This window comes from Lutzomyia longipalpis, chromosome 3 (genome assembly GCF_024334085.1).
Source record: "Lutzomyia longipalpis isolate SR_M1_2022 chromosome 3, ASM2433408v1".
NCBI classification, from domain to species: Eukaryota; Metazoa; Arthropoda; class Insecta; order Diptera; family Psychodidae; genus Lutzomyia; species Lutzomyia longipalpis.
In genome coordinates, this window is record NC_074709.1 from 19,296,227 (window position 1) to 19,321,692 (window position 25,466).

At 34.8% G+C, this 25,466-nt stretch overlaps 1 protein-coding gene across 2 annotated transcripts; it reads right to left on the reverse strand.

The window, feature by feature from the left end:
• Positions 1–916: 916 nt before the first annotated feature.
• Positions 917–24,687, reverse strand: LOC129792489 (uncharacterized). Of its 2 annotated transcripts, XM_055831581.1 has the most exons (8): positions 24,458–24,687; positions 23,826–23,905; positions 17,580–17,975; positions 17,302–17,433; positions 12,347–12,499; positions 12,067–12,232; positions 7,710–8,312; positions 917–3,841 (listed from the first exon to the last, which is right to left on the reverse strand). In XM_055831581.1, exons 3-8 carry the CDS (start codon positions 17,785–17,787, stop codon positions 3,265–3,267), a joined length of 1,839 nt encoding a protein of 612 aa, XP_055687556.1. In that variant the 5' UTR covers positions 17,788–17,975; positions 23,826–23,905; positions 24,458–24,687; the 3' UTR covers positions 917–3,264. The 2 variants fall into 2 exon arrangements, with proteins under 2 accessions (XP_055687556.1, XP_055687557.1); XM_055831582.1 differs by lacking the exons at positions 17,302–17,433; positions 17,580–17,975 and having other exon boundaries at positions 24,458–24,673.
• Between the last annotated feature and the right edge of the window lie 779 nt (positions 24,688–25,466).

Consider the following 25,466-nt stretch of genomic DNA (forward strand, 5'->3'; position numbering starts at 1 on the left):
TTTTTTTGAGGAATTTCCACAAGAAAAGTAAAACAAAAATCTTTAAAAACTATTATAAAGTAGAACGTTATAATTTTTATCATTTTCCTAAGTTTCTTACTTATTTTTTTATCTTAATTTTCAGAATCTAATTCAAAATTAGAATTTCATACCAAAGAATTAAAATGTATTCGGTTCATTACTATTTATTCCGAATATTTGTAGCGTCTTATTTTCAAATTAAAAAAAGTATTCTCTAAAAATTACATTTCTAAAAAAAATAATTTAAATTCTTTTTGTTCTTCATTCTTCCCATTTTCCCACTTTTGCTTCACAAATCACAGAATATACCATCGATTTCTACCAGTGCACTAGAGTGTGTTCCTTCCACTCCAAGTAGCATCATCATTTTCGTGGAATCGTCCTGTTTGGTGTGTCTGACGAGTTCAGAAATATTCACTCAACTTGCACAAAATGTAAAATTGTCATGTCTCCATTCAAAACCACCCAACACCCCCCTTTGTAAAGAAGTTGCTCTTGTTACTTGTTGGCTGCTTTTTTCCTTCCCGCATTTATATCAATCTTGGATTTTCCCAAGTTCAGGGGTGTCTGCGGAATGTTGACTCGTGGACAATTTATGCAGAGGGTGACTACATGAGTGGAAAAAAAGAATGACGTGCAGAACAGCACAAGTTTATTTCTGGAAATGTGAAAATATGGAAATATTCTGTAAAAATTAATTTCCTTGCACGTTTTTTTTTGTACACTGATTTTATTTTTCTTTCGCTTTGTTTTTGAAACACCTTCCATGTTACACTGTTTTATTCGATCTCATTTATCTCATTCTGGTATTACAACAAATTTTTGGTTTTTTCTTTTTGGTGAAAATTGCACAGGATTTCCATATATATGACAACAACTATTTCATTATACATAATTTTTTTCGCTAAGGGTTTTTTTTTTTTTATTTTCAAAAAATATCTCTCAGGGAGACTCAAACTGGGAGAGATTATTCATCATTATTTATTTTTTGGTACACATTTAGGCAACAATATTAATGATTTATTTCACAAAGTGCGAAACCCTGTTTTATATTTCTTCTTTTTTTTTTTCAAAGAGCAGAAGCACTGCGGATTTTTTTATTGGCTCAATTTTGGCACACTTCCGCCTTGTGGGTTGAAGGAAAACGTTGAGAAAAAAGGAAAATTTTCTGTGAAAATATCTAAATGGAGTCATCAAACTACAACTTCGCACAAGATATGATTTTTGGGGGGTGTGGAAGAAGCTTGATTTGTTAGATAAAATCATCCACCAATGCTATATACTCAATAACACTTCTCACACTGACACATTCAGTGTGTTGTTTTATTTTCATCTATTTTTACCACCATTTTCACGCTTTCATATTGTTCTTGTGATTTATCCAAAAATATACACAAAAATGGGAATGTCACGATTTTTTCTTCTCTATGTAGCTCTCATTTTACTTCTGCACAAAATGGGTTGACCCTCCAAAGTCTGCACAAATACCTTTCTCTTCAGCACCGAGACTTGAAGTTAGAGCTTCCACAAATGAATAAACCAAAAGGAGCTTTTAGTCCCTTCACAAAAACTTTAAATGCCTAATTGAGCCTCAGCAGCTTTTTCCACAGGAAAAAAGTTACCTACTTAATTGAAATAAATTTTTCGCACAACTTTTCTTTTTTTTTTTTTGACGAATTAACTCTTGATGGGATTTTTTTCCAAATGATTTTCAACTCATTAAATATGCGTTGTGTGGAAAATTTCCATAAATTCTGGTGCAAAATTTGTAAACTTAATTTAACTATGATTGATAAAACATAAATCAAATTATGTTGCTGGAAAATCACATTTAGAAGGAAATATTTCCAATCATGAGCTCAATCGATATCTTCATGTGGATTTCGCATCTCATGTTTAATGCAATTTTGAAACAAAGAGGAGGAGATTTTGGCATAATCTCTTCTATTGGGAATAATTCATAAGCTTACGGTTCATTTATGGTTACAAATGTGATATTATTGGAGGAAAAAATAAAAGGAAAATCCTTATTTAATATATTGAGCAAACTTGTTAAATCTTACCGAATATCACAATAGAGAGCTTTCGTTCTACAAAAGTCATCTTGTTAAAGAAATTAATTTTATTAAAAATATAATTGAAGAAAAATGAGAAATATGAATGTTAGAGTGAGTGTGGCCAAAAGTGAAGCAAACTGACTAAAAGAAATATTTTCCAAGTCTTTTTCTTGTTTTTTGCAGTAATTATGTAGTTATCTTAATATTTTTCCAAGATTAATGTCTTTTTGTTGAATTTTCTGCAAAAAATAGCTATGTTTTTGCAATATTCAGATAAAATATTTTACAAATGACTGCATTGGAAGAAACTATAAAAGGAAAACCGATAAAGAACATGATATACGTGCGTTTGGTTGTACAAAAAAAGCTCTATAAATATAGAAATTCGTGGAAAATAAAGCAGAAGAAAAACTCAAAAGTGTCCTCGAGCCATTTCCATCTGTTTCCACTGCGGTTGCGATAAAAAAGATTGCATTGTGCAAATTACCGCCATTTCTGCATTTTCGTCATCACTCTTGTGGGAAAGGTGCGAGCAATTGGATTTGTGCAAATAAAAAGCAGGTATCTATTATTAGAAATTCAAGTTTTATGATTTTTTAAACAAAGAGATTAAAGATTTTTTCTCTAAAATGCTTTTTGAAATGAAATTTTAATGATCGTCGCAAAAGTGTTGGTAAATGGACGCTGTAATAGATGGCGTTGATTGTTTCTTGTCATATTTAACCACTTTTTTTTAGGTTAGTTTTACAGCCATTCCGCCATGTTTTTATTCGCGTGTGTTAGGTTAAAATGTATCAAAAGAAATCGCTAATTATTTGATAAAAACAATTAATTCATCTGGGGGTTCTGCAGAGGCTCGAAATCATAAAATTATATACTTTATCATTAATCTCTGTTCCTTTTCAAGGCATGTTTTTCATCAATTCTATAACCACACGCCGCCATATTGATTTTTCAATTAAACCTTATTCTGTATACTATTGTTGATCTTTATAGATTAAAAATTTATCCAACCCATCTCGTCAAATTATATTGCTCAAATTTTTGTGAACGAGTTAGATTCATAATACTCGGAGCAATAAAATTAATTTTCTTTCCTTCATATGAGCTACTTCCAACTGTGAAATATAATCTTAATCGTTCAAATAATTAATTCGGAGAAATTTAATAAAATCGCACCTTGTCTTCATCCTTGTCGTTCAATCTCAGCTTGAATTGTGAGGGTGATTTGATTGGATTTAGTATTGCTTTCTTGGGAAATAGTTGATGTTTCTCCTTCGTTGCATTCTGGCTTCGTTACTGCGGGTGCTTCCACATCCGCCCCATTGTCTCCCTCCTCCCGGGCTGAATTCTCATAAAGCAACTTCTCGAGTTGCTGTGAATTTGCCGGAACGGAGGTGCCGAAATTCTTCATTCGCCTCTCGTCAATCACTTCAATTGAATCATAGCCATCCTCAGTGGTATTGCTGCTGCTGATGAAGTAGATTTGATGGAATTCCGAAAGGGGCACCCGAGCTTTGGGCTTTTTAAAGCTCTTCGATGATTTACTGCGATAGAGAAACTTTTGCCTGACTGGCTCCTGATTGCAATCAAGAATTAGGGAATCCGGTCGCGCTGGTCGTCCCTTCTCTGACGAATCACTCCCATCCATTGGAAACATATCCTTGTCCTCGTGCTCTGGACTCTCCTCCGGTACGCACGGATCGATGCTCGACTGGCAGGATAGTACCCTCATCGGTTCCGATGAGATGGATAATTGACTCCTATTTGAGACAATATACAAAGGACGTTCTTGTCAGTATACAATGCGAAAGAAAGTATACAATACACGTTAAAAGGGTATGGAATGGGGTGGAGGAATGCAAATGAAGCGTGATAAAGAGTTATAATTTTTCAACAAAATAAAACACACCTCATTCCACGACGCATTGCAAAACCCACACCCCCTTCAACATTTTATGTGTTCACATAGAAAATGGGCGCACACATCGTCCTAAGAGAGAAGTTAAAACAAACAGAGGGACGACGAGTAATAAAAGTTTGGATTAAATTTAATTTGAGAGATCTTACAGAGTGAAAGAAGAAAATCACGAAGACACTCATTCTGTCCAAGATTGCAGAGAAGGATTAAATTTTATTAAATCCTGGGAAGATGAGAAATTTTCAAATAACTTCTGTGTGCAGATAATCGAGATAATCCACTAAAATCTTCTTTAAAAATTAAAAAAAATAAATAAATCCTAAAGTTTTGGTGATTTTTTTGCTTTAAAATCAGGATGCAAGATTAAAAGCTCCGGGAAGTTTGTTAAAAATTATGCAATTAGTTCATAAAGTATTTGAAAATATATTTAAAAAGCTTTCGCAGTGATTTTCAAAAGCTCGATTTATCAACCCCTTTGAATAAATGGGCACGATATGAATAATGTTTCTCATTCTGATCGATAAGTCCAGTGTGGTCGGTATATGGGTGATAGTATGGGGTACCCAACCCTCCTCGTGTGGCTGTTAAACGATCACCGCGTCGCCACGGCTTTGGTGGCTTGCGTAATTTAATGGCAAATTTGAACTTGAAGTTCACTTTGTGTTGGAAACAAAGAAAAAGCTACCAAAAGTTAGCCCCCATAGTGCGAGAATCAGTGGACTTTTTCATGATAAATTTCTCAAAATACCGCAGAATTTCGTGTAGGTATTACGTCGAAATTTCACTTTATACCGGCGCACCTTTCTCAGAAATCATTTAATATTCCCATTCTCCCCCTCCCCCATTCCATTCCTGATCCCAAAATCATCCAAATGAATCTTGAGGGAGACGAAGGAAGGGCAAAGGGAAATTTCAATGGAAAGGTCATGAAGAGCCGAGCTTCGCTGAGGGAGTATTTTGACGGGGTTTCTCTCTTATTGGGGTGTAGCAGCAGCAAAGCTATATACAAGGGGAACTTTCATGCAGAACGATAATAAATTTAATGGAAAAATATCAGGTATATATCTAATTAATACATCGTATTGTATGTGGATGTGGGTCAGACATATCACTCAAGTTGTATGACGAAAAATACAAGACCCACTTTCCCTCCTACAATATTAATGGATTATTTTTACTTTTCTTGGATTAAAGGAGTGGTGGAGAAAAAAATAAGCCCTTACATGAGCTCTCAATAAAATCAATCGTTTTTGATTTATGGTTGGAGCTTTCGGCATGGAAAATATCTGTGTCAAAGAGAGAGGGATTATATATTGTGTGTTTATTCGTGGAGATTTATCACAAGTCCCATTGAGCTTTTCTACATATATATGCGTATTTTTTCGCTACATATTCCCACGTGGGAGTGGCTATAAAAATCACTCTTATCACCCATTTCTCTGGATTAAATAATAACTCCATAAACGTAAATTTTTATTAAAAGCGCTCACAGCAAGGAATGCGCTTTTTATGGAAGAGAGGAGCTTTTGTACTCTCTGTAAAAAAAAACTAACAAAATCCTTTTAATTTACGTCACACTTAAACAAATAAAATCAGAGCTTCATTTTAAAAAAAAATCCCAACTTTAAATTGATTGATACGAAGCACATATGCGGAAAACTCTGTCATAAAGCTTTTGGAGAACCAAAGCTTTCGCGCTATATTCACGGGGATTGACAATAAAAGTCCCCTTATCCAATAAAAAGACATTTATGACCACGAATGAGATGAGAACAGCCACACCGTATATTCCCTACTCAAGGAACAAAATCATCCCACAAATTCTTTTACATCCTTCACCATCATATATCATCATGAGCCATCGCATGAGCCTTTAAGCGAGCTTTTACTTTTGGTGAATGTGCCACTGAATTATTCAATTTTCTCATACAGAAATCCCCTGTGTTGCTTTCTTTTTAATTCGAGAGTTGTTTGCAATGCCCATAATTGACTTAACTTGGGCGAGAGAAAAATATTTGACCAGGAATTTCAGGGTTTTTCTGATTTTTTTATGCAAATAATTAAAGTTCTTAAAACGTTTTTTAACCTGGATATGCTTATTGAAGTAAAATTAGTACATACGGTTATATTATTTTGTGGATTTTGAGTGCACAGAGTCCCAACTAATGTCCAATAAGTTCTGATAATCCTTTAAGGATAGTTGGAACGTTTTACAAATTCGCGATTTTTTACTAAGAACTAATTATCTGCTCTTAAAGTAAACTCAAAATGAATCTTTTTCACTAATTTCACCTAGTTTTATAAGTTTAGACAAGGTTGGGTTTATCTGTCGAATATTTTGGTTTTTTGTCGAATCATCTGAATAATAAATAGCTTTCTAAAAAATATTCTTTGCTATAAACCAAATAATTTTTTTAGTTAGAATTTAGTAATTTTCAGGCTTAAATTTAGTAAGTTTTAGACTTGAACTGAGCACTTGCTTAAACTTTTAATTCGCAATCTTAGCCTTTTTGCATTAAAATCCGACAATCTTTTTTTGAGTTTTTTTACCTTTATTTAGTACTTTCTAGGTTTAAATTAAGCAATATTTAAGCAGAATCTGAGCCTTTAAAAGAGTGGACTAGGAATAATTTTTTTCCGGTGGGATTCAATGCTTTTGAGACTTAAATTTAATACATTTTGAGCTTGAAATAATCACTTTTTCTACACCATATGAGCCCTTTTCTAACCGAATATTTTGATTGCAAAAGCGAATCACCCGAATTTTTCTGAAGCCGAATATTTTCATTCAGATAAATACCCCTTGAGTTTAGATAATTAAAAGGCTAAGGGAAAAGAAGTTTTTCCTTCTTCGGAGTAAAAAACAGAATAAATAATAATCTCGAAAGAGGTCAAAAAGGTTTAGAAATATCCAAACAGATTTTACTATACTGATCCTAGCTGGGGAAATTTTGTTTTTTTTATAAGCATAAAACATACGCGCTCATGTTTCATCTTTGAGTTTAGATAAAGAATTTTTGAAACATTTTTTTGCCAAAATTGAAAAACGTCCGATCACATCCTTAATTTTTTTCCACCTGAAATTGATTTTCTTTTAAATCCTTATTTCCCTTCAACATGAAAATGTTAGCACAAATGTTTCAGCTCAGAGATTAATTTGTTTGAAACAAAAAAAATCACAACTGAAATCAGTTTAAATTAAAGCTAGAAGTTTCGAAAATTGTTTTTATTAAATCATGACTAATTTGGCAGATTGCATGGGGTTCATATGCAAACAATATTAAGAGCTAATGAATAAAATTTCATTCAGACGTCTCCCACAATTGAGGACAAAGCTCATAAATCAGTGAAAGCATGAGATTGCATGGGATATTTTATTGCATTGTTACCTTGTGTGAAATGAATTGGATTTCCCCCAAGGATTTCATGGCAAAATAATTAATTTCATTTAACTCGGAGATTTGAGGATGCTTCTTCAAAATGGGTGAGGCTAGTTGGACAAAGAGATCAAAATATCATGCAACACGTTGGATTTTCGAGAGGTTTGTTTTGTATCCTTTGGAGCTGCATGTGCGCCCTACTACAGTTGAAAACACATAACAGGAAGGTGCAGATAAATACGCTGAATCAGTCAAATCAATGACTCGGGAGGGCGACATGCACCAATGCTGGGGAGATGTGGGTAATTTGATGGGCAAACATCCACTTACCGGAAATCACGCTCAACTGATGGGGTGGAAATTTGTGCAACCACTCTATGGGGTGTTCGTGGACTCCGCTCGGGGCTGTGTACACTCCGGGAATCGATGCTAGGCGTGCGTGACGTGGACGAGGCACGTCGATTAATTGTTCGTCGCGATGCAGCCGATGCGTCTGAAGCCGTTGAGCTCCTCCGGCGTCCGGATGGGTACCCCAGGCGAGGGCTGTGAATCACCTCTTCGCGCTCAATGGGCTTCTGTCGTGCCAGGATGTGCTTTTTGGCCGTATCGGATCTCCGTGTTCGATCCCCCATGGACGTTTGGGAACCTTGGTGAGAGTCAGAGCCACTCTCGCGGCGCTCAAAGGGCCTCCCATCGTCCACTGAGAGTGCCTGTCGGTGGTACTTTAGCATACCCGGATGCAGAAAACGCTCACCTGATAATTCGCGTGTTGTGCGTTGAACTAAACTGCTGTTGCGCAAACGACGATGGGATGTTTTACTTTTAGGTGATCGGTGATGGTGATGACAGTGGTGATGGTGATCAAGCAAGTTGGGTACACTATCACTTCTAGACAACCGTCGGGGTTTCTTTGGTGAAGCCACGTCAGGAGATCTATGAGAATGATTTAATTGAACAACAAAAAATTTAATGAAATATCCGTTTTTTTTTAACCAAAAAGTAGGAAGTTGAATAAAGTTAATCCTGAAAAATCATTGCAAATTGTTGCGTTTAGTGATTCATAAAGATAAAAAAAAAGCTTCTATCTCCACAGTCTTTGAAAATTCATGTACTTTTTAATGATTTGGGAAACATTTATAACGGAAAAAAAGCTGAAAACATTTTTTTGTAATGAAAAGCTCATACATGGAAGATGGATGGAAGAGTACCATCACCTCTGCACTAAAACTCTCGTTACAACTCCACATTTCAAGTCCACTCTCTGCCTTTCTTGCACTACGTTGCCAAATGGAATTAGCTAAAGTCGGTGGAGCGTGTAAAAGCTCATCTCCTGTTATTCAAACACATCCCGCGGCTTTTCCTGCATACTACCTTGTGGTCATAGCTTAATTAGCAATCCTCACCATGTTGTTCTGGGAGAATAGACTTTATTATAACGGAGTGCAAGGGGCAAAAAGGGCGCAAAGGGGTGTAAGACTTGACGAGTCAAAACCACCCGCACATTTGCATATAGTACACCGTGAATCATAAAAGGTTTCAAGCTGTAATTACGCTTTTCCCCGATAAAGCACTCAATGGCGTGGCTTTCATTCCTTGTATGTGGATTTATCGAAAAAAATCCTTCCGCTATTTTTAGCGAAAATGGTTGGATTTTTTTCAAATGGAGCCTTCCACTTATGTGCCGTCTCACGCGGGTATTTTATATCACGAGACAGGTGTGCTGCAAGAAGTTGTAATAAAACAATACCACGCCACATTGGAACAATGGGACCATTCGTAGTCACCTCCAATGGGGTTCTGATGCGAGAAAAACACCAGTGAAAGAGCTTCAGAGAGTTACGGTACATCATAAAGTGGGTTGTATTATGTACATACATAGTTATGATACGGGGGAGAGCTTTTTTTCTCTCAACTTTTCGCATCAGAGCGGAAGGTATAGCATGACAGCAAAAACCACGCTGCCGCTACAAATCATTGTCAAAAAAAGCTCCCCTTTTGCTATATACAATATGGAATTGAAACCTTTATGGAACATGGTGACTAATTTTATGATATACCGGAAGCTTCCACTTTGAAGCATTAAAATTTGTAACTTGTTTTTATTTTTTTATACGTAGCACAGGGTGAATTTTCAAAGGGAATGGCTGCAGTGAAAATACAGTCATCAGGTTGCGTTATTGTGTGGACAGGTGTTGTCAGTCTTTCAGGGGAGCTTTCATGAATTCAATGAAACTTCCAAGAAAACTAATGACGGTCTTTGTTATGGAAAAGTTTGCATTCCCTCCTGCAACTTACGGCAATTTTCTCGTGGGATTGAGGTAGTTAATTACGGGTAGTTTCACTATTGAATTGATAACAGAATTTAATGAGCTTTTCTTTTATTTTCAATTTCTATTACAATGCAGGGAAAGCTCTTCAAGAAAAGTCTTCAAAACCTTTTCTTTGATGCGATATTCAAGCCAGAATTTTTATTGCTTCTTTTGTCTTCAAACTATGTCGGATTTTCAATGCTTTACTTTACATAGATCCCGTAGTTTAATTCAGAATTTTATTTCAATTAAAAAAAAATTATTTCACAGAACTTTTAACTTTTTAGACAAGAAAATTCAATCAATAGAGACTCTACATTTATTGCGATTTCTAAAGTCTGTGGAGGAAACGAAGAAAAGATCACAGAGGGAAAAAGAAAAATAATACAAAGAATTAAATCACATTTTGTTCCAGCAGTAGTGGCAAAAAAAATTGACTTTTGTAGTCTCTTCGTCTTGTTCTCTTTCCCTTTGCTTTTCCCCTTTCTCATTTTTTCTCCTTTCTTGTAAAATAACAAATTGAATGTAAGAACTGTAAGAAGAATAATATTGCGTAGTTTTTTTTTTGTTTCCATCGAGAATGCGCTAATAACAAAACAAATTGCCTGGAAATGAATGAACATTGAGAAGAACATTGTGCTTTATGCAAGCTATATGTACAAGTGAAGCTCTTCCCAAGGGGATAATCTCTGGTACTGAATATTTTGTAAGGCTATTTGGGTTCTCTTGCTCGTTATTTTTTCTCGCATTTTCGCAATTCGATTTCTCTCTGGCTTTTGAAGTTTTAATAAAGTCGCCTTTAAATTGGAATTTCGTATATAGCAAAAGCTCTCACTGTGTGGGGCTTTCACTTCAATTAATAACCGTAATCTCTGTTTTTCGTCTAATTTTCACATGAAATCTATTTATAGAAAAAAAACCAAAAAGGAAAATCGGAGGGTTGGACTTTCCTAGGAATTTTCGCTTAATCAGATTCTGTGGCGATAGCTGCCAAAAAGCCAACATGAGAAAAACCTCATGGTGGAGGGGGGGGGAAGGGTTCTCCTTGGCAAATTATAGTATTCGGCATGCGAAACTGACTTCTTAATAAATATCACATTATAAAATGCGGGTGAGATTAAAAAGGGAACTTTATTTGGGTATATTAGGAACTTTTTTTCCTTGCTGCTTCCAACTTTACGTGTTTTCTTATTAAACCACATCGGGTGTATTTGAGGATATAACTTAATCCAATGTAAGTTTGTGTCCGGATTAAATTGTGGCGTACCGGGTCTCTTGGAAATTTATTTTGATCCCCTTTTGCGGGAAGAATCCCAATGAACGGGGAGGTGGGATTTCATCTATTTTCTCGCAAAACTAAACACATTGAATTGGGTTATTGGTTTCTATGTTGCCAGAAGATGTGGGGAGGATTCAAAGACATACATCGGAGAAAACATCAAGGTATCATCGTACGCTTTACCCAATATGTTTGGGGCAACATTGGCATCATCTTTGGTATTCTGATTCCATTCGCATAAAGAAGGAAAAGAGTTTTTTTTATATGAATATCTCATCCAAATTCATATCCTTTCTGTCTATAGATTTTTTTTCGGCATATCCACTTCATGAAAAAATCACCTTCTCCTTATCAACTGTAATCATTTTCCTTACATTCTTCTCGTGGGGTGTATTGATTTTTTTTTTCAAGAGAGACGATCCAGCCTCCCTTCTTACGTGTTTTTTTTTTCATTGGGGGATTTCTTGTGACACACCACTCCATAATTGTTCAAGTTGCCCATAAAGGAGCACGTAAAAAAAAGCTCTAAGGCAAAATTCAAAGAAGAAATTTATTGCACGATTCATTACGCACAGGCTGAAAATGTTGTGCCAGCTATACAATTAAGAGAATATGTGGGTATAGGGTTCTGGCCCCACACGTGTTGGAGTTTTTTACATTGAAAGTCACTTATGTATACCTCTGGTGAAATGTCAAAGGTGGCAAAAGGACTGAATTTCGTTACCACGATTTTCTACCTTTGCGTGATTTGAATTCGTTCAGCAATATATTTGCACAATCATTCCTGTTGCTTCCATGAACTTTTCATTCTACGCTAAATCTTCAAGATAACATTAGCAAAATTATTAGTTTTCTTCTCGTTAAAAAATTTAAATTCAAATTAATTAGCTCATCAAGTTTCTGAAAGTTTTCTTATCGAGCTTTTTCCAGCACTTGAGATATTCCTTCATAATTTGATAAAGGGATGAGCGGAAAATTAAAGTTTCTTCCCTTATTAATTACACATCAAAAGGAAGTAGTGGAACGTAGGTGAGGTAATACAGAGAAAATCTCAAAGATAGTTTTTCTTTCATCGGAAGAAACTTTTCTAAAAACTTACCCGAGAGTTTTAGAAAAGTGAATGAGTGCTGCTGTGAGAGCTTGACGATTTGGAGCTTTTTCACCACTCGCACTACTTCCGGCTGTCCTGAAAAGTCCCATATGTTGTTCCCATCGGTTTGCAAGAGCACCAGCAGAAGGGGGTCCATTGGGTGTTGATACCACCCCTGCGATGAGTTCCACAAGAAAATGCATCATAAGACATTGGGAAGCTCATAAGTGGAAAATTCTCTGTCGAAAAGCTCCTGACAGAGACATAAATTTGCATTAATTGCCCTTACCTGTGGCACGGCGGGAAGACGAAGCACTCCGGCCATTGCTCCGGCTACCACCCATCGACCCGCTCCCGCCCATTTTGAAGCGCGCCGGGACCACCTTGGCTGCTGAATCGCGCGCTTCAAACGTCATCACGCACGCAGCCACTACGATAAATCCTAAGAAGGGGAGACATTAAGTCAATTAGATGATATTCTTCGGATAATTTATGCTACACAAGCTGTCGCATAAGGCGAATTTTCTCAGAAATCTTCTGAATTCTTGGAATTCTCATTCAATTTCACCCACAATATATCTTCCTAATAAAACAATTCTTCCCTTTGTACGTTGTCACTTTAACCCTATGACTATGATTTATGTTTAATGTTAAGGAAATTACATAGAATCAATGGAATTGATTGGTTTTATTTTTAAAGAAAATTAACCAAAAGTTATTATTGCTGAAATTATTAAGAAAAAACAAAGAACTTTCAAAGCCAAGTTTTGAATAAATTATAAGTCAGAAGAAAGCGTAAAAGCTTTTGAAGATTCAGACTAATGTTGAGAAACTTTTAATTTATTTTTCAGGATCATGAGAATTTTCATTCTCCTAAAAATTGAAGGAAAATGTACTGGTAAGCTGACCAAGCTTACGGGAGCTGTGTTTCTTTCAGTGTACCAATTTTGTGAGAGCAAACTAGAACGCAAATTAATTTAAATACGCGCAAAGTCGGGAAAAGTAGAAAAGTCATACCCTAAGAAATCTTTAGTAGGCCATATCTCGAGAACGGATCCATAGATTTTCAAAAATTTTTTTTTGTTTGAAAGGTCTTGAAGTCAGCTATAACATATCGAAAAATGAAAAAAAATTATGTCGCCATTTTCGAAAAATTCGAGTTCGAAATTTTCGAAAACTTTGTTTTCGATTTTAGCGCCTCTTGCGGACATTTTTCGAAGTTGTAATGTTCTAGACATTTGTAGGGTTTCTCGAAACCTTTCATTTGCGCTTGAGTTGATCAAGATCGGACTTGTAGAACCCGAGATATGACATGCCAACTTTGGAAGGCTATATCTCGAGAACGGATCCATAGATTTTCTTCATTTTTGGCATGAAGCTAGATAATATGGTCAGCTACAACATATCAAAAAATGAAAAAAATTTATGTCGCCGTTTTCGAGATATTCATCGAAAACTAATCGAAAATTTTGTTTTCGATTTTTGGCCCCCTAGCGGTCACTTTTGAAACTTCGGATGTTCTAGAGCGTTGTAGGGTTTGTTGAGATCTTTCATTTGACCCCGGGTTGATCAAAATCGGTCAAGCCGTTTTCGAGTTATGGTCGATTTTCGATGAAAAATTGTGGCGGCCATATTGACTAAACGGCTTGACCGATTTTCGAAAATGAGGTATCGTTGGAAAGGTATTGATGGGCCCTACAACATATCAAAATTTCAGACCTCTAGCTATAATAGGGGCTGAGATAGAGCGAAAACAAAATTTTGAGGTTATCCAAAATGGCGGATGGAGGGGTGGGGGGGTGGATTTGACTTCATAATCGGATTTCTTCCAGTCGATATTTAAACTTTGCCGTTTACCGCAAGTCTCTATCTATCACCGTTCTCTTGCAATTTAAGTTTATAATCCGGACGGCCGGCCGGACGGAAGGCCGGCCGGACGGCCGGCCGGACAAAAAAATTTTTTGGCGCATACGTTTTTTGGAATGTGGGGACCCTAATTCGTGCTCATACCAAGTTTGAGCCCGATCTGACGACTTTCGATTTTGCTCGGTACACAAAAGCTGTGTCTGAAAGAAACACAGCTAAAATTACAAAAATTCAGCTACATTATGGTTGATTCTATTGGCAATCTAGAACTTTTTATTTATCTTGAATCTCCAAAGAAATGTAGCTAATCAGAAAATCAAGATCTTGAAATTTTATCTCCAAAATAAAAGACATTACTCCAAATTCAAAACACTCAAGAGCAACAGCTACAAAAGATATTTCTCAAAACAATTAGATTCTCTGAATGTTATGCAATTTCATAAATTTCCATTGTTTCAAATGGAAAATTTGGGCCAAATTCTTTCATAGCATATCTCCCTAATTATTTCCGTACTATCCTGACACCGGAATTCAATTTACTGCTTTGTATTATCTTGAATTTTATATCTTCTTTTGCATTGCTCATGAATGCATTTGGAGAATTTACTTCAAGTTCCATTTTATGTATTTCATATTTCCCACTCAAGAGCACCCTTGGAAATTCATTAAATACTTAATGTCTATTTGTCTTATGCACACACCCCTGTAGTGCTATTGTTTTATTGGTCTGATTATGCGAAGGAGTCACCCGGAATTTATCTCTCCTTTCTCCCAACCCCAACACTCGGGGCAAGGGGGAAATGCTTTTTCATGTTGCTTTGCACAGTGAGTTATATCACAAAATTATTTTCACAAGAAACTTTCCAAATTATCACATATTTCACTGTGTTTGTTCAACATTTTCATCATTGAGTGTTTTTAAGAAACCTCAATGTACCACCGCAAGGAATGCGACTCTTCAATTCGGCATTACTTTGTGTTCTAGACATTCTAGGAGATGAAATCACATTAAATAATCTCCCGCAACATGCGGATATGGTACTATGTGGTCGGGAAATATTTTTCCTTTTATGTGGAATAGACCCTTTTGGTCACTATATGGGTTTTCCATTTGGTTTTCCACGTTTTCCTTGTTGGAAAGTCTTGAAAAGTTTCTTCAGAAAATTGTATAGAATGTGCCGAGAGAAAAATTCTATAGGATGATGGGGATAATGGTAAAAAGCTTTTTGTACAAAAAAATCTTTATTTGGTCTTCGTATAGTTCATAAAAGCTAGAAGCTAAAATTATTCATATTTGTGAGCATTTTTCTGTAACACCCGGTACCAATGCTCGAAATGTGGGAATAATGTACAGTAGGGACCCTACAGAAGGACTCCATTAGTTTTTTAATTTACTAAAAAAAAAAACAGTCAGAATTCTATTATTGATTTTTAAAGCAAAAATCATTCGATTTCTTCACACAGTTGGAAATAAAAGAAGGAAAATTCTACAAGAAAACTTTCACCATTATATAGAGCAACCACTGCAAGTAATTGTTTTGTATGTTGTGTAGTTTCACAGCAACTTACAATGAATAAATATCTAATACAATTTCCCAAATTGTTGTTCATACATCAGTCTAACGAATTTAGTTAAGCAATAAAATCATACACGTACCCAACGAATCATTTTGAATTGCATAAACTAACACACGATATGTCTGCTGCATATTCAAATGTATTCAGCAGAATTAGAATTTTCCTGTGAACTGAAAATGTTTTTCATAAACAATAATTATTTTCTTTAAAAACATTTTAATTATCCTCCTCTACTTTGAATCTAAAATGCTAAATACAAAATGTAATGCAAACCTCTTTGGACATTCAAAAGGAAACTTTTAGGTAATTTACTAGAGAGAGAGAGAGAGAAATTATTTAATTAAAAACTTTTCCTGTGTGTTGTTTTTCCCATTCCCTTTGCTAAATATATACAATACTACCACCACTTGACATGAATTGTTGCTGTTTTATCTGTGAAAGGAAGGGAATAAAGTTATTTTTCTGCGAAATGTACAACACGAAGGATGCCAAAAAGCATATTGGACGCCTCTGAATTGATGGACATTTTCGTTGAGTGCGAGGATGGAAAATTTTTGGGGAAAATAACCAACGAAGAGCTTTATTGGACAGTTTTATGACAAGTTTGCCATGAATGTGTTGTGAAATAGTATATTTTGTTTCTCTGCATTAAAAGAGGAAAATTGAAAGAGTAATTTGGCTGAATTTGGCCAATAAACTTTACATTGTACGCAGAAAGGAATTTGTGATGCCACAAACTAAAGCATTTATGATCGAATATTTGTTTGCAATGTTGCCAAAAAATATTCTTTACGTATGTCAGGAAGATACTAAAATGGAAAATTGGGAAAACTGTTTAAGGGAAACTGGGGAGAATTTTTAGAAATATTTCCTTATTTTCTTCTCTTAAGAAAAAAGAAAATGTTCATAATGGGGTGTACATTGCGAAACAGAAACCCTTGAAATTTCAAGAACTTCTAATATAAAATTTCAAATATTTCTTGCTCGCTGAATTCGGTCTAATATTTTTTTTTTCTTATTCAAAGGAGTTTATTCATTTTGACACAAATTAGAGATAAAAATCAGACAAAGACGTTCAAGAAAAACGAAAAATTTATTCCATTTTCAATTTAAGTGAGCTAAGACAAAGCAGAATAATTTACCCGAAATCGTGTAAACCACGCCCCCATTGTATCTACCTATTATAAAGACCGTTATACACTGTCTGTATTTATTAAAAAAAAATGACTGAATACGTCTATTTCATTAATTATTTTAGAGACTAATTGATAGTTGAGAAACCCAAAGTTTTTTTTACAAAAAAAACCTAAAACTCACCGATGAATCATCAGCGCAAATGTTTCATGTATTTAAAGAGAGAAAAACTCCAATAGTGACGTCATTATTAGCATTTTTTATAATTTTTACTTAGTATTGTTCTTTAAATTGTTCTTTAAAAATCCTAATTTCTTGATCTTGTTTTTTTTCTTATAATGGGCCTTAATCAACGACCAAGAAACCCTTGAAATTCGCTTGAAATTTTTTTTAAATTTCAGTACAAAATTAAAAGATTTCAAGGGTTTCTTGGTCGCTTAATAAGGCCCAATATCTTTCAAAGATGTAATAAAGGATTAGAAAAGTTTTTTTTTAAACCTATATCTATCGTACATAACATCCTTCATAGTGAAAATACATCAAATTTCACTGATAAATTTCCATCTTTAATCTTTTCACATATCTTGCCCTTAGAGTCATACAAGACAATAAATAAAAATAATATGAATGTAATGGATGAGTTGTTTGATAAATTGTTCAACTTACCACCAAATCCCATGACGATTGGTCCGACATAGGATAAATTGTTGAGATGGAATCCCCTTGATTCATTTCTAACTCTGATGGTGGCATTGCCACGCACCTCTTGGCCAATGGATAAATGGTCTGCGTAATATCCTGCAAAAGCCATCAAGTATTAACGAGATTGTGTCAAGTGTGGCAAATTAAATTGCTTCTTCTCTGTGCAGACAATGCGGAAAAGAGTGATAGTTTTGGTGAAAGATTAGCAAATAGAGATTTTTTTGTTGTTGCAAATAATTTACCTATAGTTGCCATTCCTGCGCCTAAAAGCATTAAGACAATCCCCAAAGCAAGAGCGCGACATGCATGCCACAAGCAGCGGGAGGTCATTTTGGCTCGGCCAACCTCGATATTGAAGGTGGCACCGGATGCTGGGCAGGCCCGCCTTACGGGCCCGTATGATGGCTTCGTCCGTGGCTGCCATTGTGAAGTGCGACGCGTACTCGGCATTCCACTTGATGTGCCAAGAGGACACGCCACTACCACGGCCACCTACGGCTCAGGCAACCCTTCACCGCCGGAATGTGTCTCTGTTTGTGTGTCATTCGTGGTTGGATTCTTGTGCCCAGGACCCTTTGGGGTGGAATGTTGTTGGTTTGTTTTTTTTTCTGACGGATCTTGAGACAATTTCACTGGGACTGTGAAAAAGAGGTAAAATAGTGTTGTGTTTGACCATTTTGAATCTCAGCTTTAATATGCTCTTTCTCTGCATTTTTCTGTGTATATTACAGAAAAAAAACCAAATTTAAAAAAAAGCCGAAAAATAAATTAATTATTCAGTGTAAAAATATATAAACATAAATTTTAAAAGAGGCTTTAAAAAACAACTATGTGTAGTTTCATAGAATAAGTTGATTAAAAAATCCCCCAGAGAGCTTTCAGAGCTTTAACCATGGAAACTCCAATTAAGGAATAAATAGGAAAAGTTAGCCTTTATATGGACAAATTTTGGGCTCTGAATCTCAAAAATTACCGGAAAATTTAAGAAAAAATCAATTTGTCGTGCAACAGAGATAAGTGTGTGGAAAATAGGGAAAATAAAGGTATTGTACATCCCAGGAAAAAAATATTTCATGATTGTTTTTCATGTAAAAGCGACGACAAAAACAAGCAACGGCGAAAGTCTTCCAGAAATGTTCTATATTTTGAATTTTATGTTTTCAATGAACGATCAGGATTAATGTTGAAGTGCTTTGAATACATAATGAATTAGGCTCTTAAATCTCTTTCATTCACTTGAATGAAAAAATGAGATTTTTTAGGTTGAATAATAAAATTTTATTCTTTAACTTGATTTTTTACTATTTTAACTAAAAAATTCGGCTCACGTACCACGGTTAGATGTGTCACAAACTACACAAAAAAAGAACTATCCTTGAGAACTCAAAGAGTCTTCTCCTAACTCAATTTGGTTTCCTGATTGCATAAGTAGTAGAAAAAGTGTTTCAAATAAAATGAATTTCTATCTTTGACTCTCTTCCAAATACGTCAGTTTCTTATATTTCCTTTGCATTAACATTATATTGCAGCTTTTCTGCAGAGGAAAATTCCTTTTCTACATCATTTGGTTTTTGTTCTGTGACCTGAAAATGCAAATTGAACATCAAAGAGCAAAAGACACTGGCAACTCCGAAGTAGTGTATAATGAATAAATTCCTCCCGATGCGATATTGAGAAAGCCAAAAGAAATCAAGAGATGGGGAAAAAAGTACTTATATCACAGAGAAAATTCCATGGTAAAAGATGCAAAAAGAGAAGTTGGTAATATGGTGGTATTGGCAGTGAGAAATGAGCAAAAAATCATGCAGAAGGTATAACGAAGGGTTGCAATAACAATCGACTCCCAATCGTTTTTTCCATCCCGAAATATCCTCTCCAGCTTTTTTCTCCATTCTTTGAATTTGTTTCCTCTCGTTGGGTGATTTTTTAAAGTGGTTTCCTCGAGGAAAATCCAGGAAAAATTGTCTCTCTGATATATCAGCGCTTTCCTCGGAGCTTTCCTGCTTTTTCAACTTTCTTCTCTCTTCACATTTAACTCAACTCATGGTAGATCATTATCAATTTCGGCTTTGTCCTTTCGTTTTTGGGTGTCCTCCTTGTGACGTGATAAGAATGAAAAATAGTCAAAGACAGTGCTCCAATGAAAATCTGTTATTTCCCTCCCATTTACTTCTTATCATCCCTTATAGATGATTTTTCTCACAGAGAGTAAAGATTTAATCTTCAGGGTTGCATTTCATTACATTCTTGATTATTATGTACATTCCTTTGCACCTTGAAGATTAACAATTTCAAACCTCAGGTGCTTATTTTTCACGAAGAAGGTGGTACATTTAAAATTTAATAATTTCCACACCACTTAATTTTATGGAAATCTCTGAGAATTAAATTTTCTTCTTCAGTTGAAGTGAGTCCTAATTCTCATGCATTTTTCAGTGGGATTTTCTTATATGAAATGAGGTACATTTTGCTATGAAAATTCGTTCTTTTAATTAACATTCTTTGGGATACAGAAAATAGGCATTAAAATGCTAAATAAATTTGTCAAAACAGAGTTGTTAGAAAAATTGTTTAGAAAATGAAATTATTTAAAGATTTGATAGATTTTATTTCATTTTAAATTCTATTCGTTATCTAAATTATATAGCTAAGGAATGAAACCATAATTAACCCTATGAGGAACATTAAGTATCATAAGCTTGCCCAAATTTAAACATAAGAATATCTTGGAATTTCTAAAAAAAAAAAGTCACTTTTAAAGCATGTTAAAGCACGAGTTTCTGTAAAAAGAATTATAAAATACTTGGTATGCCACGATTGTGGTATACCAACTAATAAGTTTTCACAAGGAAAAGTTCTCTAACTAGGGGACCACGTATTCTTTAGAGCTTGGATTGGCTTCAAATTTTCAAGAAATATCCTCTGTTGGGTATAGAAAACATGCGTGAAGGTTATTTTTCCTAACCGTTAGTTTAATAGATAAAATTAATTAAATTTTCACAAAAAGATGAAAAATTTAATTAACAGGGCTCTTTATAAACAAAAAACTTTTGTAGACATTTTCTATACTTTATAGATAATATTTGGTAAAAATTTAAAGCAAGTCAAAGCTCTTAAGATTACAATTTCCCCCTGTAAATTCCCAACGGAATAAATAACACGATGATTTCAATGATTTTTGTGTTTCATACTAGACTCGAAAGGGTTAACTATGAATAAATATACATATTAAAAAAGAAAAATACAACCACAAAGTGCTCACAACTACTCAATTTAATCCAATATGACAATATAAGAAAAATTGCACATTTCTAGATCAAATTTGAGTTTCAATAAAAGTGTAGTATTGATTTCTTTCAAACGCAAATTCATATAAAGGTTTCTTCTATACTACCATGTCAATATGTTTGGCATGATGTTCATACCACAAGAAATTGCGAACGTTTCTTGTGAACAATTTATGGAAGAGAAAATATTTTCACTCAAAATACTCGCTCGTCGACGGAAATGCGATATTGATAGGGAAATGCTTGAAGCAATTGAAAACCTTTCGCAGTACGATGTAAATTGGTTATTGAGCCAAGTGTGAAACTGACGCTAAGGTGTGTAGGGGGATTTTGTAAATATCAATATTTTGGAGGTAAACTCAAACTCTGCTTAGTCCCATGATCAATATAATTGCTGGGAAAATTGCGTGAAGTCTCAACGTGTGTGTGACTTCTTGGAAAATTCCTTGGCACTCATTTACTCAAAACACACAGAATTATTCACGATGGTGGAGATATGGTGAGAAACGCGTGGAAATGTTATTCTGGTTTTTTTTTTCGGGGGGAGTTGAATGAGGAGGGTGGTTTCTCATGATGAAACTTTTCACTCAGACTGCCACAGGGGGTGACAAAATTGACGGGATTTTGTGAGAATAATTGATGATGTTTTCTCAAGAAAGAATTCCTCCATGATGGCAAGAAAATAGAGAAAATTCTGCATTTTCTTTCATGCAAAATAACAAATATTTTCCTCATTTAAAATTGACAATTTTTTATGTTTTATCGTTTATTCTTGATGTCCTGGATCACGGATTTTTTTTTGCAAAAGGGAGGGCAAACCATCTGCAAAATAACTCCCTGATTTATGATTGGGTTCAACGAAGTGGGATGCTCCTTCATGTAGCAATTTTCCAGATGACTACATCAATAGAGAGAAAATTTCCCCCGAACCACCGCCCCCCAATTTTGGCAGCACGTATATATAATTCTGTGGCCTTTGCCATATTACTCCTCCGGTATCTTTTTGCCTTATTGTAATTTTCAAAACAACCTGTTCAATGTTTGAACACATGAGTGGGTTTTACGACGATGGGACATGCCTTTGTTCACTTGACCCATGCTGCGTGAGGTCAACCCCATAAGGTGTAAAGTTGCTCTGAATTTTAAGTGATATTTCCGAGCTAGAAAATTGCTAGTTTCCAAAGCAAATTGAAAGTACTTGACGAAGTAAGAGATGACTCAAAAATTGTGGAAACTAGAGAACTTTTATTAATGATTTTTGAGTCATTTTGAAAAGTAAAAATTTAAATTTTCTTTTATTTTCGTTGAATAATCAAACATTTTGATTTTGTCTTCTCACGACCCTTTTATGGCCCTTTTAGCGTTCATTGGGTCATAGGCTAACCTAGAGCATAAAACATTTTATTCATACCAATTTAAGTTAATTAATCTTTTTTCAAGATAGAATTTTCTTAATTTGCGTAAAAAAGGTCAAAAAGACGTTTTAGCGGAAAAATCTTCTATGAGAACTTCCATAAAATTTAAATAGTGACAAGACCTAATATTTCTATGTTTTAACAGTCCGTGAAAGGGTTAAAATTGCGTATTTTCACTATTGAAAAAAAAATGGTTCCTATAACTTTTAACATTTCGGCCTTTTTTGTCTTCAGATTTTTCCCACGCCATCCCTTAGTTCTTTCTTCCCAAAAGAGAAACTTCTTCGTTAATCTTCAACATATTTTATAAATTTTTCTTACGTGTTTTGTATTATTTTTTCTCCCCTTTAGCTTCGTATTGTCTCCCTTTTCGCCCTCTCTATTTTCATTGGAATCATGGCACCAAGATTAAATTCCATCCTGACAACATTCCAAGTGGCAAAATGGCAAGAAAAAAAGAAGCTTAAGAATGTCTGGATGGGTCTGGTGAAAATACACACAGCAATTTTCACGAGATAGAAGTGATTTTCATGCCTAGACTCCGACAGTGCGTGTACTGGTTATGATGGTTTGTGCGGGTGGTTCATTTTGCGCTATATACAGGTTCCCGGGAAATCCTTTAATTAAATTCACTGATTGCCTCTGATGGGGTACACATACACAGGCTGGGTGCCCAATTAAGGGGCTGTAAATGGAATTGTTCTGTTTCAGGCAGAATTTTATCAATTAACGTATCACAACTCTTGTCCAAAATGACTGTACTATATACTTGAATGGAGAACCATTTCCGGGTACTATTCAAATTAAAAAAAATAAATAAATTGAGAGAAGTCAAATACTGACCTTTTGGCATTTTACTTTTCAATTCCAAATTAATTCTTCTACACAGAAAAAAAATCAAAAATGGGAAAGGAAATATCTTTTAGAAGAAAATCTTCTTTATGCAAATTGTCTAAAGCACTACATTGCATGAAAATGAGCTTTAACAACGAACGAAGTCTTAAAATTTTAGTGAAACAATTTTTCCATTTGGAATTATGCAAAATGCTATTTCTAGTCATATCTACATGCTCAACCAGGTGCTCTTCAGTGTCACACAAACTCCGCATGTCCCATGAAATATTAAAATTTGTGGATAACAGAATTGAATTTTTCAACACAGTTTATTAAAGATTTTTTTTTCATTGCTGGAGATTCAACGTAATTTCGTTGTTACCCAGCAGTCATGATATTAAAGTTCAACATTAGCTTGGGAAAAATCATGCTGAGCATGGCTGGAGTATGTGGGTGGAAGGAAAAATCAGTTGAAAAGGGAAAATTCCTGCATGTTTTAGCATTATTACTATTCCATTGTCATTTCTGGGGGGATGTTGATGAAAAAGGCGGTGGTATCATCACACGGAAACAGATGTTCCAAAGAGCGGCAGGAATTCTATTCTATACTTGCCCTAAGAGTTGTGCTATCTATGATGTATATAAAACGTCTAAAATATGATATAAGTGTAAGTTTCCCACGATTGGGTGAGATTGATAACATACAGAAACATCCTAGTTTAATTTCTATTTCTCACAAAAGAAAAATTTTTGAAGTGTGGAGGAGAGAAAAGTAAAGATAAGTGGGACAAGTGAAAATGTGAAAGTTTGTAATAAAAAATCCATTTGGAGAAAAAGAAGCAGAACGATAAAAGTTTAACAAGCACTTTAGAAATTTAAATATTCAAAAGATAGAGAAAAAAAACTGAAGGAGCGATCCTCGAAAAATAATTATATATGTAGCTTTTTTTACCTTCAGCAAGGTGCTGTGATAGATTTTTATTATGGATAATGCATCAGGTTGTCCTCGCGCCCAAAAACTGAATTTAAATCCTGTAAATTCGAGAAGAATTTAATTAAATTCTGAAGGGGAGGCAGAGTGACACAAGTGAGGTTTTTTTTATTCATCCATTGTTAATAAAGAGCAATAAACTAAACAGGTGTGCCTCGGTGAGACACACAAACCAATGAGCTATTAATGAAAATTTCAGTATATATTGTGAAGGATCTAACATCCATTATTGATTGGCGTAATTGAAAATTTTCATTCATCCAATTATTAATGCATTTCGAGCACACATTTTCAAATCTCACCCACTGTGGGTGGTTTGGTTGGAAACTTTTAATTTTCAATGCTTCCCAATTAATTCAGCCCTCAATTTTCTCAATATCACCCGCACACACACAAAATTTCCACGAAGATATATTTTTTTAATTTAATATGTATAGAAATATGAGACACTTTAATTCGATTTTCTCAGCCACAAAAAATAATAAACAAAAATATAGCACAGGTGATAAATTTTCATTTCTACAATCATGGTGAAAAATAAATATTTTCACAATTTAGCAATTTCAGATAGAATCTATAAAATTTTCACTCACTTTAGCTTTTTGAATTTTCAAATTAAAAATAAGATTTTGTACAAAGAATTATTGGAAAATTAAAAAAAAAAAGTCTCTGCAATTTTCTCAAACTTCACACCACTTGATGGATTGGGACTTCAGTACAAGTTCATGGTGCAGAAAATTGTGTGTGGGAAAGCATTTGAGACACTCGGTTGGTTTTTATCACTCTCCGTGGGGTGCTTCTTGTGCGAGAGCAAACGCAACACTGGTCCATGAGATTGAGTAGCTTTCACTTCGGATGCTGCGTGAGAGTTGCCGGATTTATCCGTCCATGTGGCGAGAGAGTTTAACAGGAGAGAGAGACTTTTTCCCCCAAAGGGACATCACAGGTTGTCAGGGTTTTGCCAGTATGCTCAAATTCAAAAGAAATTTTAAAAAGATAAAAATTAAATATAGCATAGATGGAACAGTAAAAAGCGAAAGAACGGTAAGTAAAACTTACGGGCTGTGATTCTTTCTTTGTCAGTGAAATGTGAAATTGGCGGAAAATTGAGGATGGGCAAATTTTGAGGAAGGCTTTCTCACGTACCGAATCACAGCCAACGCCAACGCCTTTTAAGAAAGAATCACAGCTAAAAAATAATATTTTTATTGAATTCAAAAAATAAATATCGCTAATCCTTAAATAATTTTTCACTTTCCTGGTCGTCTCCAGGGAGTGGATATTTCGTCAAATAAAGTACATACGCTTATTTCCCAAAGCTTTCAACCCTTATCATCATAGTCCTTTTAATATACTTTTGGAGATCCTATATAAAGTTTGTTACTTTTTTTACATTTTGGTAATATACTTCGTCTCACAGCCTTGATATCAGTCTGTCCCATTATAGAATTTCTACTTCCTAATTCCTAATTTTATAGTGTGGAAGTGCAAAGTAAATAAAACAAAAATGAATTGTGAAGCTCTCTAGAAGCTTTTTTCGTCAAAGTGACGGAGGAAAAAAGGACGTCTAAATAACGTCTAGGCGTCCAGCATTCATAATGA

Bases quoted from the DNA above. Each gene is read 5' to 3' on its own strand.
- LOC129792489 (XM_055831581.1), bottom strand. From the start codon at position 17,787: ATGCCGAGTACGCGTCGCACTTCACAATGGCAGCCACGGACGAAGCCA. The intron at 17,434-17,579 runs GTAAATTATTTG...TGGCTTTTGCAG, and splicing joins CGCAGGAATGGCAACTATAG to GATATTACGCAGACCATTTA. The intron at 12,233-12,346 runs GTAAGGGCAATT...AACTCATCGCAG, and splicing joins GTCTTCCCGCCGTGCCACAG to GGGTGGTATCAACACCCAAT.